Source organism: Gorilla gorilla, chromosome 11 (genome assembly GCF_029281585.2).
Source record: "Gorilla gorilla gorilla isolate KB3781 chromosome 11, NHGRI_mGorGor1-v2.1_pri, whole genome shotgun sequence".
NCBI classification, from domain to species: Eukaryota; Metazoa; Chordata; class Mammalia; order Primates; family Hominidae; genus Gorilla; species Gorilla gorilla.
The window spans coordinates 74,477,707-74,497,163 of NC_073235.2; the positions used below are offsets into that span (position 1 = coordinate 74,477,707).

The 19,457-nt window shown below is 39.8% G+C and overlaps 2 protein-coding genes across 3 annotated transcripts in view; one reads left to right on the forward strand and one right to left on the reverse strand.

The window, feature by feature from the left end:
* HAT1 (histone acetyltransferase 1) overlaps window positions 1-6,793 on the forward strand; it is a 69,650-nt gene extending 62,857 nt beyond the window's left edge. For both annotated transcript variants that reach the window (XM_004032786.4, XM_019022429.3), the window contains exons 10-11: window positions 2,086-2,202; window positions 6,353-6,793. In XM_004032786.4, coding sequence (XP_004032834.2) covers window positions 2,086-2,202; window positions 6,353-6,520 — 285 coding nt within the window. In that variant the 3' untranslated portion in view covers window positions 6,521-6,793. The remainder of the gene's footprint in view (window positions 1-2,085; window positions 2,203-6,352) is intronic.
* SLC25A12 (solute carrier family 25 member 12) overlaps window positions 1-19,457 on the reverse strand; it is a 221,486-nt gene that overhangs the window by 198,470 nt on the left and 3,559 nt on the right. The gene's annotated exons all lie outside the window — the stretch shown is intronic.

The window sequence follows — 19,457 nt, forward strand, 5'->3', positions numbered from 1 at the left end:
CTGGGTGACCGAGCAAGACTCCATCTCAAAAAAAAAAAGAAATTTGTGTAGGCCGGGCGAGGTAGCTCACGCCTGTAATCCCAGCACTTTGGGAGGCCGAGGTGGGTGGATCACAAGGTCAGGAGTTCGAGACCAGCCTGTCCAATATGGTGAAACCATGTCTCTACTACAAATACAAAAATTAGCTGGGCGTGGTGGCGCGTGCCTGTAATCCCAGCTACTCAGGAGGCTGAGGCAGAAGAATCGCTTAAACCTGGGAGGCGGAGGTTGCAGTGAGCCGAGATCATGCCACTACACTCCGGCCTGGGCAACAGAGAGAGACTGCGTCTTAAAAAAAAAAAAAAAAAAGAAAAGAAATTTGTTTAATAGCTCAGCTTTTAAAAGAACAGGCATATGAATATATATATATATATATTTTTTTTTAATGGTGCTTTCTTAAAAAAGGAATTCATACTCCCTACCTAGAGCACAAAGAGCCCATGATAATCTGGACCCTGCCTACCTTGCTAGCTTCAGCCTGTTAGTACTTTGCCACATGCTCTGGCTACTTTGCCACATGCTCTGGCTTTACCCATCTTCTAGCCATTTCCCAACTCTGCCACATCCTTCTTCCTTCTGTATTCCTTTACATATTCTGTTCTCTTTACCTGAAATACTCCCTTTTCCTAAATGCCTGGCCAGATAGTACTCATTTTTTCAGGTTCAACTGAGGTTCCCTTCCAGGAAGTCAGAAAATATTACCTTCCCAACCTATCCATACCCCAACTCCCTGCCCAAATAAATACATAAGTGAAGCAACATCAACAGAAAAACTGTGGTTCTCCTTTGGCTTCAGTGTTACCAAAAACTTCCTGATTCTTCTGATATTTCCTTGATACCATTTGTCTTTTTTTTTCCTTTTCCTTTTTTTTTTTTGAGACAGGGTCTCTTGCTCTGTCACCTGAGGTGGAGTACAGTGGTGTAATCACGGCTCACTGCAGCCTCAACCTCCTGGGCTCAAATGACTCTCCCACCTCAGCCTCCCAAGTAGCTGGGACTGTAGGGGTACGCCACCACACCTGGCTAATTTTTGTAGAGACGGGGTTCCTACAGGCTGTTCTCAAACTGCTAGGCTCAAGCGATCTGCCCACCTTGGCCTCCCAAAATGCTGGAACTACAGGCATGAGCCACCATGTCCAGCCCTGTCTGCTTTTTTAACTATCACTGTACTAGCAGCTTTCTGACCTTTCTCCTTTTATCACTGTATATGCTTTCCTCAGATGACCTTAACCAGCCTTATGGTTTTAACTCTTACCTATATACTGACATTGCTTAAATCCTTGCCCTTAGACTAGAATTTTCTTCAGATTTTCTATTTTCTGCTGCCTCCTAAATCTCTCCTAGGCTGTGAAAACTCACATTTTCACATCCTCCTCTAAGTCAGTTTTTCGTCTCGTATGTTTCTAGAGTCCTTGTCCCCTTGGTCTTCTTACTTGTGCTGTTCCAGTTCATGCCCTCATTGTTTTTTTATCTGATGTAATAACTCAGCTTCTTGATTGGTCTCTCTGCACTTCTTTTTGCTACCATTTCTTTGTAGCTGAAAGAGTGACTTATTTAAAACTCAAAATTTGTGCATATTGCTTACATTCCTATTTAAAATCTGTCATGAAGGCTGGGGAAGTGGCTTACGCCAGTAATTCTAATACTTTGGGAGGTTGAGGCAGGAGGATTGCTTGAAGCTGGGAGTTGAAGACCAGCCTCGGCAACAAAGTGAGACCCCATTTCTACAAAAAAAAAAAAAAATAGCCGGGTGTGGTGCATATGTCTATGGTCCCAGCTGCTCAGGAGGCTGAGGTGGGAGGATGGCTTGAGTCTAGGAGGTTGAGGCTGCAGTGAACTATGATCGTGCCACATGAAATTATCCATACCATAATCATTTGTGTTACCCACTAGACTGCTTGAGGGCAACTACTTTTATTGCCTTTCCTCTGGTTTCTAGCACAATTCCTTGCTCATGACAGATATTAAATATATCCTGTGTTCTTTTGGGAAAGTGTCATTATTTTTACTTTGAAAATGTTCTCATTTTCTTTTGTTTCATTCTAGCAACACGCTAGAAGGGTTTATGAAATTCTTCGACTACTGGTAACTGACATGAGTGATGCCGAACAATACAGAAGCTATAGACTGGATATTAAAAGAAGACTAATTAGCCCATATAAGGTAGGACTTTCAAGAATCTTAAACACTGTATTCTTTTCACTGTTTAAAACAGAAGAAAAGCTACCAAATATCAGTATATGAGAGAGTCCAAGTCATTTTGTAAAATTAACTTTTAAAAAAGTAGAAATATTCTTCCAGTAATTTATAAAAATTCTCACTCATGGCCAGGCATGGTGGCCCACACCTGTAATCCCAGCACTCAGGGAGGCCAAGGCGGGTGGATCACCTCAGGTCAGAAGTTCAAGACCAGCCTGGCCAACGTGGTGAAACCCTGTCTCTACTAAAAATACAAACATTAGCTAGGCTTGGTGGTGGGCACCTGTAATCCCAGTGACTTGGGAGGCTGAAGCAGGAGAATCGCTTGAATCCAGGAGGTGGAGGTTGCTGTGAGCCAAGATTGCACCATTGCACTCCAGCCTGGGTGACAAGAGCAAAACTCCATCTGAAAAGAAAAGAAAAGAAAAAAAAAAAAAACCCGGGTGCAGTGGCTCACGCCTGTAATCCCAGCACTGTGGGAGGCTGAGGTAGGTGGATCATTTGAGGTCAGGAGTTCAAGACCACCCTGGCCAACATGGCGAAACCCCATCTCTACTAAAAATACAAAAATTAGCTGGGCATGATAACACGTGCCTGTAATCCCAGCTGTTTGAGAGGCTGAGGCACGAGAATCACTTGAACCCAAGAGGTGGAGGTTGCAGTGAGCTGAGATTCTGCCACTGCACTTCAGCCTGGGCGACAGAATGAAACTGTGTCTCAGAACAGACAAACAAACAAACTTATCCCAAGGATAGTCTACCATGGTTAGCTTTTCTTTCATTTGTATGCATCTTTAAAAAATCTGAATGCCTAGTCTCTTCCCTAACAAATTATCTTGTTTTTCCCAAGTTTCTTGTCTTCTCAGTTGTTATATATATATTCTCTTTTTTCTCTCTTCCCAGATAAAAGCAAAGTTATACATATATATTCTCTTTGCTTTTGCTTTCTTCTTCCTAAAAATAGCCTTTATTGCTATTTATTAATATAATCTTTGTACTTTACCATAGCCAAAACCATGTTAGTACTATTATATTTTTTTTTTTTTTTTTTTTTTTTTTGAGACGGAGTCTCGCTCTGTTACCCAGCCTGGAGTGCAGTGGCACGATCTCGGCTCACTGCAAGCTCCGCCTCCCAGGTTCCCGCCATTCTCCTGCCTCAGCCTCCGGAGTAGCTGGGACTACAGGCGCCCGCCACCACGCCCGGCTAATTTTTTTGTATTTTTAGTAGAGATGGGGTTTCACCATGTTAGCCAGGATGGTCTCGATCTCCTGACCTCGTGATCCGCCCACCTCGGCCTCCCAAAGTGCTGGGATTACAGGCGTGAGCCACTGCGCCCGGCCAGTACTATTATATTTTTAAACATTCTTCTTGCCCTTTTTTCCCACTTCGTTGTCATCTTCCATATTTTCCCTCCTAGATCAAATTGGCCTTATCATTTGGACATTGTCAGGATGGATATTGTTTATGCCACCTTATGTGAATGAAAATTTGCTATCTAGGCAAGGCGTGGTGGCTCATGCCTGTAATCCCAGCACTTTGGGAGGCCGAGGTGGGCAGGTCACCAGAGCTCAGGAGTTCAAGACCAGCCTGGCCAACATGGCAAAACCTCGCCTCTACTAAAAATACAAAAATTAGTTGGGTGTGGTGGCGGGTACCTGTAATCCCAGCTACTTGGGAGGCTGAGGCAAGGGCATCACTTGAACTTGGGAAGGAGAGGTTGCAGTGAGCTGAGATCATACCACTGCAATCCAGGCTGGGCGATGGAGCAAGACTCCATCTCAAAAAAATAAATAAATAAAAAAAAAAAAAAAAAAAAAAAGGCCAGGTGCGGTGGTTCACGTCTATAATCCAGCAATTTGGGAGGCTGAGGCGGGCAGATCATCTGAGGTCAGGAGTTCGAGACCAGCCTGGCCAACATGGTGAAACCCTGTGTCTACTAAAAATACACAAATTAGCCAGGCATGGTGGGAGGTGCCTGTAATCCCAGCTACTCCGGAGGCTGAGGCAGGAGAATTGCTTGAACCTGGGAGGCAGAAGTTGCAGTGAGCCAAGATTGCGCCATTGTACTCCAGCCTGGGTGACAAGAGCAAAATTCCATCTCAAAAAAGAAGAAAATTTGTCATCTAGTTGCAGCTGAGTAGTGGGATGATTGGCAGAATATTTAATTTATTCAACATGTAATTATTGAGTACAGTTGCTCAATGATGAAATGTTGCTACATTTATATATACTATACCTATAGGGTTATACATCACAATAGCTGGGAACATAAATGACCAAGTTGATTCTGCATTACAATTTGAGAAAGTAAATTAACTAACTGTATCAGGTACACGTAGTTTTGGTTTTCCTTTGTAAATTTAAAGAAAATTTAAGTTTTATTTGCCATGGATTCTGCTTTATAGAGCCAGTCTTGAATGCTGATGGTTCATTGGCTGACACTACTTGCTGAATCCCAACTTTTCCTTCATAGCATCTTTTTACTTTGCAGTGCAACTGTATTTCCTAATTTGTCATTGTAATTCTGTTCACATTCTGAATATAAAATTATTATTTGCCTATGACTAAATCATTTTATCTTGAATTCATACACAGATGTATGAATAGTTCCTCATAGTGTCATTTCATTGCAGTTTAATAGTTTTTCTATTTTACAGACCATCATCTACATATAGCAGGTTTGTAATAAATTATAATGGTCTCCTCAAAAGTTATCCAAAGTAGCATTTTATTATTTGATCTTATCAATTCAGAAACATCAGAAAATGGGTAAAAATGGTACTTTCCAAAGGTTTTGATATTTAAGTAATATTTGTTAGCTAGAAAATGTCTTAATGATGAAATTTGGGCACAGAGAGCAGTATAGATGGCAACATTAAAGAGTATTAAGATTTTACTAAAGTAAAATAATTTATTGAATTATATATTTTAGATATTAATGTGACTTTTATATAAAATATAACAAATGAAAGATAGAAATTCTGAGTACAAATAGTAGTCACACAGCTAATGCCAAATAATGGGAACCTCTGTAGTTCATAAGTGCAAGTATTTTCTACTCTTAAAGAATGGTAATTCTTTTTTATATTATTATTAAGTACCTTTACCTGTCCAGCCAGTTCACCAGTCTAAAAGGCCAGAACTGGGCCGGGTGTGGTGGCTCATGGCTGTAATCCCAGCAGTTTGGGAGGCCAAGGTGGGTGGATAACTTGGGCCCAGGAGTTCTAGAACAGTATATCCGAAACATGAAAGCTTCATATTTGCAATAATGCCACCCAACCAGGAATCTTGGAGTTATTCTTCATTCTTCCTTCCTCATATCACCCAGTATTTTCTCCCCTAAATCTGCCCTGTCCTCTCCATCTCTGCTGCTGCTGACTTGATCTACGCTTTCATCAACTCTGGCTTGAACTACTGCAGTAGCTGCCCAGTCCTCCAGTCCCATCCTAAACATCTCTGACACAGTGTCCTGCATAAAAGTTGTTATCAGCTACCTGTTGCAAACTCCTCAGCATAGCGGTATCCTAAGTCAAACCAGGAGGGTTTAGTATGATAATGTATGTCTGGAACTTAATAAAGACTCAAATGCTAGTTAATATATTTTTAAAGTATAGCAGTTTTCCATTTGTCTTTCTGAAACATTTCTAACAGTTTATGTTAAAATTAGCGTGTGGCCCGTAAGTACTTCACTGGGTGGAATTTAAAATGTAATTAATGACTGAATAGTAAAATGAAGAATAATAGTACTTAATCTCAGTTGTCTTTCTTCAGCTAATGTCTTCTATTTATTAAGCAAATATTTGAGTGTCTATACTGCCCAGAGTTCTTTAAAGTTTTGGAGGGGGCTGCTAGTCACATGTCTATATTTACCATCATTGGACACAAATACCAGGTCTTCTTGTTAACTCTTTTTAGAGGGTTTGCAATTCATGGTTAACATTATGTTTAAGGTTCCTTAAAAACAAAACAAAACAAAACAAAAAAAAAAACATTGTGGGACAAGTTTGGGCGTATTCATACTATTCTTATTTTTAACATTGGAGACTTAAAATTGTAAGACTATAAGGAAATATATTTGCTTTCTTCGTCTAACAAATAATTGTTTGTCACTTAGAAAAAGCAGAGAGATCTTGCTAAGATGAGAAAATGTCTCAGACCAGAAGAACTGACAAACCAGATGAACCAAATAGAAATAAGCATGCAACATGAACAGCTGGAAGAGAGTTTTCAGGAACTAGTGGAAGATTACCGGCGTGTTATTGAACGACTTGCTCAAGAGTAAAGATTATACTGCTCTGTACAGGAAGCTTGCAAATTTTCTGTACAATGTGCTGTGAAAAATCTGATGACTTTAATTTTAAAATCTTGTGACATTTTGCTTATACTAAAAGTTATCTATCTTTAGTTGAATATTTTCTTTTGGAGAGATTGTATATTTTAAAATACTGTTTAGAGTTTATGAGCATATATTGCATTTAAAGAAAGATATAGCTTCTGAAATACTACTGCAATTGCTTCCCTTCTTAAACAGTATAATAAATGCTTAGTTGTGATATGTTAATGTGTGATGATATGATTCTTAAATACTTACAATAAACCTCATTCTTAAATACTTATCATTCCTTCCACACTTTGCTTCTAAGATTTTACATCTGACACCTTTAAAACATTTCTTTAAGGTTATCCTGGTAATTTTATTTTTTCAATATGATTTTTCTTTCTTTTTTAACTTTTAGATTCAGGGGTACATGTGGAGATTTGTTACATAGGTAAACTAGTGTCTTGGGGGTTTCTTGTACAGATTATTTCAACACCCAGGTACTAGGCCTCGTATCCAATAGTTAATTTTTCTGCTATTCTCCCAACCTCCACCTTCAAGTAGGCCCCAGTATCTGTTGTTCCCTTCTTTGTGTCCATGTGTTCTCATCATTTACTCCCACTTGTTAAGTAAGAACATACAGTATTTGGTTTTCTGTGCCTGTGTTAGTTTGCTAAGGACAATGGCTTCCAGCTCCATCCATGTCCTGGCAAAATACATGATCTTGTTTTTTTTTATGACTGCATAGTATTCTGTGGTGTGTATATACCACATTTTCTTTATCCAATCTGTCACTGATGGACATTTAGGTTGATTCCATGTCTTTGCTATTGTGAATAGTGCTGCAGTGAATGTTTGCATGTGTGTGTCTTTATGGTAGAATGATTGATATTCCTCTGAGTATATACCTACTAATGGAATTGCTGGGTCAAATGGTAGTTCTGTTTTTAGCTCTTTGAGGAATTGCCACACTGCTTTCCACCGTGGTTGGACTAATTTATACTTCCACCAACGGTTTATAAGTGTTCCCTTTTCTCCACTACCTTGCTGGCATCTGTTATTTTTTGACTTTAATAACAGCCATTCTGACTGGTGTAAGATGGTACCTCATTGTGGTTTTGATTTACATTTCTCTAATGATCAGTGGTATTGGGCTTTTACTTTTATTCATATGCTTATTGGCTACACGTATGTCTTCTTTGAAAAGTGTCTGTTCACGTCTCTTTTTAATGGGGTTGTTTGGTTTTTTCCTTGTAGTTTAAGTTCTTACTGATTTTTCATAATAGGAAATGTTCTTAGTATAGGTTTTACTTTGTTTTAAATAAAATCCTATTAACTCTATTAACTGTTTGGGAAGGCAGGTAAGAGGGAAATCAAACTAGATACAGCCTAAAAGCCAAAATTTTGGCATCAAATATTATTTGAAGATATCTTAGAAGTTAGCATAAACATTCTATAAATAAAAATAGAAGATAGAAATCAGTGTATAAAATACAATTTACACATCATTATTAAAATATATCTTGTGTAAAGTGAGATGCCCATCTGTTCGGATTTGCTGTAAGGTTACCAAGGTATTGAAATACAGCAAGAAAAAATAATGACAAACTGCTTAATATAGTCTTGTTTTTAATGAAGTAGAGTATAAATAGATTGCTGGAAACAATCATTCAAAGTAAAAGTTTGAGATGTTTATAATGTATGCTAGTAAACAAGGTATTATATAACAAAAACAGGATGTAAGTTGAAATTTACTTTTAAAAATCTGATTTGATGGATGCTTGGGGCAGAATCCCAAGTTGGACAGGCATTATCTTGTCCTTTGATCAATTTCCATCCGTAAAATCTGTCAGAGAAGTAAAGTAACTGGTAGCCTCTGGACACAAAATAGCTGTGGCCAGCAGCATACCAACAGCACTACTGTTCCCTTAAAATGAGGGAGCTATAAAAGTTGCAAACCATCTCATCTTAGAAGCCTGTATATAGATAAAACTTGTTGACTTCTGAGAGATTATATCTGTGTACATAATTTGCTACAGATAAAATGAACTAGTTCAGTTAAAATCCTTTCTGAAATGATATGAAAGCAATTTGTCTTTCATCTAGATTGGCTAATTTTTAATTTTTTTATTGACAGTTCACAGCTGATACTTAAAGATGAGCTCTGAAGAAAGCATCAATACCATCTAAACCAATTATCTTTCAAGATTTTTTTTTGTATAAAAACCAGAAAGAAAATGTGATGCTGATTTTCCTATTGTTTGTTTGTTTTGAGACAAAGTCTCTGCTGCCTAGGTTGGAATGCAGCTCACTGCAACCTCTGCCTCCCGAGTTCAAGTAATTCTCCTTCCTCAGCCTCCCAAGTAGCTGGGATTACAGCCCTGAGCCACCATGCCCAGCTAATTTTTGTATTTTTAGTAGAGACAGAGTTTCACCGTGTTGGCCAGGCTGGTCTTGAACTTCTGACCTCAAATGATCTGCCCTCGGCCTCCCAAAGTGCTGGGATTACAGGCGTTGAGCCACTGTGCCCGGCCTCTTACTTTTTCCCTGTCCTCTATAAATTGCGTTTTCTCTACATATATTTCCTTCTGAGCATCAGGTTTTTCATCTGTAAAATTGAGGTTGTACTAGAATGATCTCTAGGCTCACTCCCTCCCTGTTCTAGGTTCTGTGTTTGTCGTTTTCATATCCTTTCTCCTTACCCTTATACTTTTATACTCAGATGTGGGTGTAGATGTGGTATATGTCTAAAATAAAACACTTTTCTAAGTCACACAAGGATATTCATAGTTTATACGTGACATAGTTTGTGTGAGAAGGGAGGGAAAAAGGACTGTGTCCCTGATTGTCTCCAAATTGCTGGGGCCCCAGTTTGTTGTACCAGAGCCTTGTCTAGGCTGAAAATCTATCAGACCTTCTGATTGACTGCCATCTTTACCTACTAGAGAAGAGCTGGCAGCAAAGCTGCCAAGGCCATATTTGATAACAAGATTAGAATCATACACCTGAGAGGTTCAACTGATTTAATTCCTTAAATTCTTAAGTTCTTTTTCTTAGAATTTAAAAGCCAGTTTAACTATTAAATACTGATTTAATAAAGTACTCATAATACTTCCAAATAAAATTATTTTTGCATTTGTATATCTCTGTGTATATACTTGGAACATAGTAGTATATCTTTGTGCATGTATATATTTGTATCTGTGAAATCATTTCCTGGGAAATGTAGTTAACTGAGTTAAAGGATAAGAATATGTCTATGGCTCTATTACATAAACATGCCATATTTTGCAGAATCGTTAAAATACTACCCAATGTGAATGTATATACCAATTTTAACAGAATTTCAATGACGTGGGATGTTGTTTCCATAGATAAAATATCTTATTTACATTTATTTTACTGGGAAGGTTGAATTGTGTGTGCGTGTGTAAAATCTTTTCCTTGATATGAATTACCTGTTTTTTTAAAAAATGTATGTTTTGCAGTCTACACTGTCAATTTATAAATCGACAGTAAATCCAGAGGCCACACTACAAGTAACTGGCAAAGCCAGGAATATACACTAGGCTCCTGACTTCTACTCCATCTCATCTTCCATCAAGTAGGCCAGCCAAGTAAGCATGCCAGCCCACTAGGCTGTTCTAAGAGGGACTTTTAGAGGAGCAAGTATTAAGAAAAGTATGTTTGGCCATGCACGGTGGCTAATGCCTGTAATCCCAACACTTTAGGAGGCCAAGGTGGAGGACTGCTTGAGGCCAGTAGTTCAAGACCAGCCTGGGCAACATGGCAAGCCCCCGTCTACAAAAAATTTAAAAATTAGGCTTGGTGGCCAACATAGCGAAACCCCGTCTCTACTAAAAATAAAAATAATTAGCTGGGCATGGTGGCAGGCGCCTATAATCCCAACTACTTGGGAAGCTGAGGGAGGAGAATCGCTTGAACCTGGGAGGCAGAGGTTGCAGTGAGCCGAGATTGCACCAGTGCACTCCAGCCCAGGGAACAGTGTGAGACTCCATCTCAAAACAAAACAAAACGAAAAGAAAAATTAGGCTTGGTAGTGCACACCTGTGGTGGTGCAAGCCAGGCTACTTGGGAGGCTGAGGCGGGAGGATCGCTTGAGTTTAGGAGTTCAAGGTTGCAGTTAGCTATGTTCACACCACCGTACTCCAGCCTGGGTGACAAAGCCAGACCCTGTCCTCTAAAAAAAAAAAAAGAAAAAAAAAAAGCTGGACTTGGTGTCACATGCCTGTAGTCCCAGCTACTTAGGAGGCTGAGGCAGGAGGATAGCTTGAGCCCAGGAGTTCAAGACTAGCCTAAGCAACGTAGAGAGACCCCCATCTCTAAAAATAAGAAAAAAGTAAAAAAACACAAAAAACCTTAAGAGTCTGTTTGATAGCAATGACTCAAATTATCAATGCCTCTTGAAATACAGCCTGAAGTTACTCTTCCTCTCAACATTTAATCTTCAACTTTTCTGTGTTCCCATATGCCTTTACATGTCTATTATAAATATTTCATTCTTGTTTTATGAGGTGTGGTGGAATTACACAGTGCATTTAGTTTACTCACTGAGTTGGGCAGAGCTGTGTTTACGTATATGTGATATTTCAATAGGAAGTATGCACACGGAAATAAAAAGCAACAGGGCATGCAGTAAAAATTTCCTCACTGCATTCCTCCAGAAACAACCAGTTATCAATATCTTGTGTATCTTTCAGAGATACATGCAAAAGGGAGCATGTATGTATATATATTTTTTATATACCATATGTATATGTGATGACCTACCACGTTTTCTAACTGCTTTTTTACTTTTGGGGATTATTTGAGCTATCTTGTTTAATGGCAGCATGGTATTCCATTGTGTGGATATATCATACATTACTCTACCAGTAACATATTTATGTTGTTTCCAATATTTTCCTTTACAAACAATGCTGCAATGCCTACTGTATATGTGCTATGCATACATATACAAGTATACCAATAGATGAAAGTCCTACAAGTCATGGACATTAGTCTAACCTCACTCTTACAATGACTCTACTACCTTTACAACAGTTAAAATTATCACCATAAACTAAGGTTGTGGGAACTTTATAATGTCCCAATTTGAATAAACTCAATAAACAGGAGCATATTGGACTTGTCCAACCATCTCTTTCATGGCTAGAAATTTGAATTACCTTTTTTTTTTGTTGTTAGAGACAGGGTCTCACTCTGTCATCCAGGCTGGAGTGCAGTGGCATGATCTCGGCTCATTGCATCCTCAGCCCCTCCAAGTAGCTGGGACCACAGGCAAGTGCCACCAGACCTGGCTAATTTTTATATATTTTTGTTGTTGGTAGAGACAGGGTTTCACCACGTTGCCCAGGCTGGTCTCAAACTCCTGAGCTCAAGCGATCCACCCACCTCGGCCTCCCAAAATGGGATTACAGGCGTGAGCCACTGTGCCTGGCCTTATCTTAAATGCACAATGATTTGAATGGTTAGGCATATGCACCTTTCTGTTTATTCCTTTAGTCTTGCTTAGCTCTTCTCAAACCTTTGCATCCTTAAGAATCACTGTATTTCCGGGTGTCTCAGCTTCAGTCCTACTGACATTTTGGGCCAGATAATTTTTTCTTGTGTGGGGCTGACCTACGTACTGTGGGATGTTTAACAGCATCCCTGGCTTCTACCCACTAAGATGCCAGTAGTGCCACCCCCACCACTAGTTGTGGCAACCAAATATGTCTCTAGATATGGCCTGTGGGGAGCAAAATCATCCTTCATTGAGAATCATTGTTCTATGGGATTGAATATCCATCTACTTTAAGCACTATTTTTTTAAAATTATGTAACATATACTTAGTAAAAAAAAAATCAATGCAGTCATGGGCTTTCTAAGTAAAAATTAAAAATTTAAAATCTATGAAAGTATTTGATGAGAAATAAACTGCCCTCCCACACCGCCACCCAATTCACTTCTTTACAATTACTTTTACCAGTTTCTCTTTTATCCCCCAGATTTATCAGTCTACAAATGTCCATTTCTATTACAAACACAAATATTGATATACTACATGCAGTACTCTGAGTATCTTTTCCAGTTAATGCATATCTCTACCAGTACATGTTACTTCAGTTCTAAACACCTTAATTCTAAACAACTGTATAATATTCCATAGCTCGATGTCAATGTTTGACCCAATACTGTATTAAAGGACATTTAGGTTGTTTCCTATCTTCTACTACAAGCAATGCTGCAGCAAATAGCCTTTTGTATACACCATTTTGTATATCTGGGAGTGTGTATGCAGGATAAACAGTGATTGAATCGCTGAGTGAAAAGGTATGGACATTGTACATTTTGGTAGATTTTGCACATATTTGAGACAGAAGGAAATTTTTTTTTTTTTTTGAGACAGAGTCTTGCTCTGTCGCCCAGGCTGCAGTACAGTGGCACGATCTCGGCTCACTGCAAGCTCCGCCTCCTGGGTTCATGCCATTCTCCTGCCTCAGCCTCCCGAGTAGCTGGGACTACAGGTGCCCGCCACCATGCCCGGCTAATTTTTTGTATTTTTAGTAGAGACGGGGTTTCACCATGTTAGCCAGGATGGTCTCGATCTCCTGACTTCGTGATCCACCTGCCTTGGCCTCCCAAAGTGCTGGGATTACAGGCGTGAGCCACAGTGCCTGGCCAACAAAGGAAAATTTGAATATGGACACAATTGGTAAGGAATTTTGTCAATTTTCATAGATGTGATAATGGTACTGTCATTATGTAGGACAATGTCTTTATTCCTGAGAGTCACATGCCTTAGCATTTAGGAGCAAAGAGTCATGACATTTGTAGCTTACATTCAAATGGTCCAGAAAAATATGTTTGTGTACTGGGGCGTGTATGTGTGTGTGTGTGTGTGTGTGTGTGTGTGTGTGTGTGTAAAAAGCAAATGTGACAAAGTTTGTAAAAGTGTTGAATATAGGTGGAATTAAATACAGGTGTTCTCAGTATGGTTCTTTCAGCCTGTATGACTGATTGATTGATTGACTGGCAAGGTCCTGGTCTGTCACCCAGGCTGGATTGCAGAGGTGCAATCTTGGCTCACTGCAACCTCCACCTCCTGGGCTCAAACAATCCTCCCACCTCAGCCTCCCAAATACCTCGGACCATAGGTGCACACTACAATGCCCAGCTAATTTTATATATACATATTTTTTGGGGGGTGGCAGAGGTATAAATGGAGTTTTGCCATGTTGCCTAGGCTAGTCTCGAACTCCTGGGCTCAAGCGATTAGCCTGCCTCGGCCTCCCAAAGTACTGGAATTACAGGTGTCAGCCATTCTGCCCGACCTGCTCTATCTTTTTAAGTGTTTACAATAAAAACTGGGTAAGAAAAGACATATCATATATGAAAGAACAGTATGAAAAAGGAAAAAATCAGCCAGTAGGAAAGAGCTCTGAGAAATTAAAAATGATTGCTCTAATTCAAGCGGCAGAAAGACTGAGCTATAAAGTTGAGGGAATTTCCCAGAACATCAAAAAGAGAGACAGAAAATATGAGAAAAAAAAGATAAAACAGAGGATCAGTGTGGGAAATTCAATAACCAATAATTTTCATTTCGGAGAGGAAGAGCAAACAGAACATAACCAAAGGAAGAGGATAATGCCTCAAAGTTGAAGAAATGAATCTTCAGACTATAAGAGCTCCCTGAAGTTTGAGCAGCGTTACTAACATTTACTGAGCACTTTCTATTGTTGGCTAAGCACTTGCGTGAGTTATCTCAATTCTCATTAACAACCCTCTGAGGTACTTGGTATCCTCAAGTGAGGCCTAGGAAGGTTATCTTCACCAAGGTCACACAGCTAGTAAGTGGCAGAGCTGGAAATTTGGCCCATGCAATATGACTCACTTAGATTCTCAACCACTGTACCGCTACCACTTACCTAAAAAGATAGACTCACAGGCCAAATTATTAAGTTCAGAATCCACAGCATAAAATTAAGATCCTGAATGCTTTCACAGGGGAAAACACAGACAACCTGGGAGAGGAAGGGGGATTCAGCATTAGAGTTTATCAGCCATACTGCATGTTGAAAGATAATGGAACAATATCTTCAAAGCTCTGATGCTGAATTGTTTTGTTTGTTTGTTTGTTTGTTTTTGACATGGAGTCTTGCTCTGTCACCCAGGCTGGAGTACAGTGGCGCAATCTCAGCTCACTACAACCTCCGCCTCCTCGGGTACAAGCGGTTCTCCTGCCTCAGCCTCCTGAGTAGCTGGGACTACAAGCGCACGCCACCATGCCTGGCTGATTTTTGTATTTTCAGTAGAGATAGGATTTTGCCATGTTGGCCAGGCTGGTCTTGAACTCCTGACCTCAGGTGATCGCCCGCCTCAGCCTCCCAAAGTGCTGGGATTACAGGCATAAGCCACTGCACCCGACCTATTGCTTTTCATTGTAAACCTTTTTATAATTGTATGGTTATTTTTTCACTATATATGTCTTTGATATAAAAATCTGTTTAATATTACTACAGGTATATTGTTCTGCCACTGAAGCTCCATATTACTGTCAAATAAAATAAAACTGTAAATCCAGGAAATTTTTTAAATAAAAGTTTACCTAAAGCAACCAAGTGGCACCCTTAAACAATGAAATCGTGCTCTGCCTGACTTCGACCAGGCAGATTCATCAAAAGATACTGAAGAGCTTTCTTTGGAAAAAAAAAAAAAGCAATACTCAATTCTTTTCTTAGGAAACTGATTATCAAAGGAATCATAATTTACCATGTACTTACCTGGTAAAAGACGAATCTGGAAAAAATTTGTTATCAAAGCAAATTGTCTCCATCTTTGATACACTGGTTTTATGAGTCAGTAGACACTGGATGTACTACCAAAGAAAAACATACTTCATAATTTTTTGGGCTTCCCATTAACCCAGTGGAGAAATATAATGCAATAAAAGTATAATATCATCATTTATGAATATCTGCTGAGCTCTTGTGTGTAAGACGCTGCAAGGAGTGGTGTACTAATGTAAAAAAAATGTTTTTAAAAACCTCCAGCGTTAAAATATATACAGGCTTGAAATGGAATAAATCTTCTATAACCTCCCTGGGTCTCACTGTCTTTATCTTAAAATTAGAAGGGGTAGGGTTAGAGTTGTATTAGGTGATCTTGAAGCCATCTCTAGTTCTTCAACCATATTCCCGCTCCTTCATCTTAATAAAAGACTAGTTGGAAAATGTGCTTTAGACTCTCAGTTCACCTGGACAGCTCGTTACATGTTTAATTAATAATTTTGGCAGGTGAATCTGTGCGGAAGTCTTGGGCTGGATGTGTGTGTTTGCCTGGCTCTCTCAATCCCCTTTTGTGAAGGCCGTGGTGCTACCACAGAGAGGCTTGTTTGCTGTCTGCTCCTAGAGCAGCTGCTGCTTTCTTCCTTTATCCTTTATCAAGCAAAAGAAAATGCAGTGATGTTTGTGTGTGCTTCAGATGAGGAGAATGCACTCCACACAGGTTATTCTCTGGGTTAAAGTGGATGGGGTGAGCACAGAGGAGCTCAGTTCAATGGGAAGAGAGGTCGTGGCAGCATCTGCACTCTTGTTTGTTTCAACAGTTTCAGTCTTGAATATAGAATGTGTTCAGTGAGAGGCAAGCAGAAGAAGTTAAAAAATGCACTACTGCTTAGTTTCTCAGCCAGTTTGGGGAGTGGAGGTGGAGAGTGGGAGGGGAGAAAGGGACATACAGCTAGTTTTCTCTTTCTATTATTAAATCCCTTCTTATTTCATGATCTCCACTTCAGAGATTCTTATTGCAGTCTCTTTTGTGTAACTGCTAACTGACTAAGGAACACTATTTCATACTTATATGCAGGAAGTGGCAAAATTACAAACATTTTCAACCTCTGATATTAATGATCAAACTGCTTTCCATAGGCACTGGCCTCACACAGTCCTACAGGACCAAAAATTTTAAACCAAAACCACTAAGAACGTAACAGCAAACATAGAACCATAAATATAGCAAAAGAGTAAACAAAGATGGAAAAATATGGGAAGATAACCAATATCATCACTTCATGAGGGAAAGGGAAAAAAGCCACAAGAAAATAAGTAATTTTACAAGAGAGAGAAAAATAAAAGAAAGAAGAGAAACAGATGCAGAGTGAAGGCAAAAGGAAGAGAGAGAATGCACAGTAGACTGCAATAAAGACATGAATAATATTGTGCGTTCCTATGCTTTTGCGTGTCACTTGCCTAGTCTGCTGTCTTTTATTCTATATACCTGTGTGACTGGTCGTGATAAAAATGGGTATCTTCCCTTTGAAAGTCCAGCAAATAGTGCCAGGCACAGTGGCTCACGCCTGTAATCCCAGCACTTTGGAAGGCTAAGGTGGCAGCATCACTTGAGCCCAGGAGTTTGAGACTAGCCTAGGCAACATAGTGAGACCCAGTCTCTACAAAATATAGAAAAATTAGCCATGTGTGGTGGTGTGTGCCTGTAGTTCCAGCTACTCAGAAGGCTGAGTGAGGCAGGAGGATCACTTGACCCCAGGAGGTTGAGACTGCAGTAAGCCATGATCGTGCCACCACACTCCAGTGTGGGTGACAGATGAGACCCTGTCTCAAAAAATGAAAAAAAAAGGCCAGCAAATGAGTATAGGCATAGAAAAAAAGTCCAGATGAATGAATATACATCAATTTGTTAACAGTAATTACCTGAATGTGAGGGACTTCTATTTTCTATATTACACATTTCTCTCTTTTTTTTTTTTTGGAATGTTTTTCAAAGAGCACATATTTGAAGGAAGGAGATTAAATAGGTATAATTTCCTGGGAACTTAGATAATTAGAGTTCACCATTTTCCTCAGTTCCTGGCAGCCAGGGATGGCTACAATCTGTGACCCCTGGCATTGCTCCGTGGGGCTTATAGTCAAGAGGGTACAATTTGGTCTTGTTTTATGGACAATCTTGTGAGCATGTTAGTCTCTTCCAATTTGTTTCTTAAGAACAAATTGGAAAGCTGAGACTAATTCAAGGTCAGGGAAGCCTTGTCCCTCAAGCCTGCACAGTTCGTTTCCAATTTGTTTCTTGAGAATAAAGACAGTATCATATCTCCTTGGAGCTTAGAGTAGCACTTACATATTTATCGATTGGTTGATTGCTAGATTCGCTTGGGAATTTGTTGCCTTTTCCCCCTATTCTGAATGGAATCTTCATTCTCTGGAAGTGTATAAGCAGGAACTACCTTTCCAGGCATTGACAGTTTGGGAATGGATGGCAGCCTCTAATGGTTCACACTTTCATTTAGATTCCATGGGGCAATTACACACTTCTGCTTTAACCCAACACTCAGAGTCAGTCCCAAGACATCAGGTCAGGGAAGCCTTGTCCCTCAAGCCTGCACAGTTCCCAAGCCAACTCTGACCGAAGCAGGCAGTATTATCAGAAAGCTTTAATGCACCAGTGAGAAGGGTCTGGGACCATCTCCGTGCTCTTCCCTATAGCCGTCCCTTCCCTTCCCTCGCTCCCTCAGCTCCTGCCACGATTCTAGATGGGCTACTGCTCCAACAATGGAAATGTTACTATGTTGGAGTGTTACTGCTGTTTTTACATCTCCTATAACATCTTTTAAGCCAAAGTGTTGGACAAACTTGAAACGAATGCTAGCCAGACTGGGCCTGATATCAACAACTTCCTTGGGGCAATGTTTTGGTCTTACCCTACAGTTAAGTTAGCCCTGTCTGGTCCCATTCTACTCCCCTTCCCTTGACAGACTGCTCAGGAGGTTGCAGCATGCTATTTGCTGAGCCCATTTGGATTATGCCTATAAATGGCTCTAGATCCCTGAAATCCTCAGAATTTCAGTATGGGAGAGGCTCAGGTAGGGCAATCCCATTAGAAAGGGGTGGGGCTTAAAATATCATTTGCATAGGAATTATATGACTGGGAAAATGTCATTAGACTAATAAAAAATGAGAGTGGCAGGAGGATCACATGCAACTAACATCCTCCTCCTCTTGTCCTGGCTCCCTCTTGGCACTGCTAAAGATCAAGGAACAGGGCACAAACAGCAAAGAGAAATCCACTTGATTTTCCACAACTGTCTCACATATGGCATTACTTTTCCTCGCAAAACATGGAATATTTACACATTTTCTCTAACAGTACCCTTAGATTACTCAGTAACATATTCATGATTGTCTCAAATGATTGGTATAGGAAACATGACATTCTGCCAGCAAGTTAGTTGAGAGTGCCCTAGAAACTGTCTGCCTGAACCTATAATCATTCAAACATAGACCCTAACTTTAGAGGGGCCCAATCAGCTACTAAGTCAGATCTTTGTTGTACATGCAGCTTATGTTTATGCAGGACTCCTAGTTCCTGAAAAGAATGTTCATTTGACTTAAAATATGTAAACAAGTAGCATACCAACATATTAAAATTAGAGAAACTAGAGGCCAAGATTGGAGATTCTTCTCCAACTACAGAGTTGCTAAGAAATGATCGTGAAATCAAATCAAAAGGCTAACTTTACGGATTCAGATGGCAAAACAAAGAGGCAGGGTCAGGAAGGGAGAATGAGGCCCCTGGGTCTAGATGACAACTGCGCTGAAGCTGTGTGGTCCCAGGGTACCAGTTTCCCCCAGCAGCCACATTATATCAGTTAATCTTACAACGTATTCATATAAAACAGCTTTTTATTAGAGATATGTAAGCACCTTGGCCCCTATTTCATGGTTTGTGCTCTTTCTTTTCTTTCCTTCCTTCCTTCCTTCTTTCCTTCCTTCTTTCCTTCCCTTCCTTCCTTCCTTCTTTCCTTCTTTCCTTCCTTCCTTCCTTGCTTCCTTCCTTCCTCCCTCCCTCCCTCTCTCTCTCTTTCTTTCTTTCTTTTGACAGAGT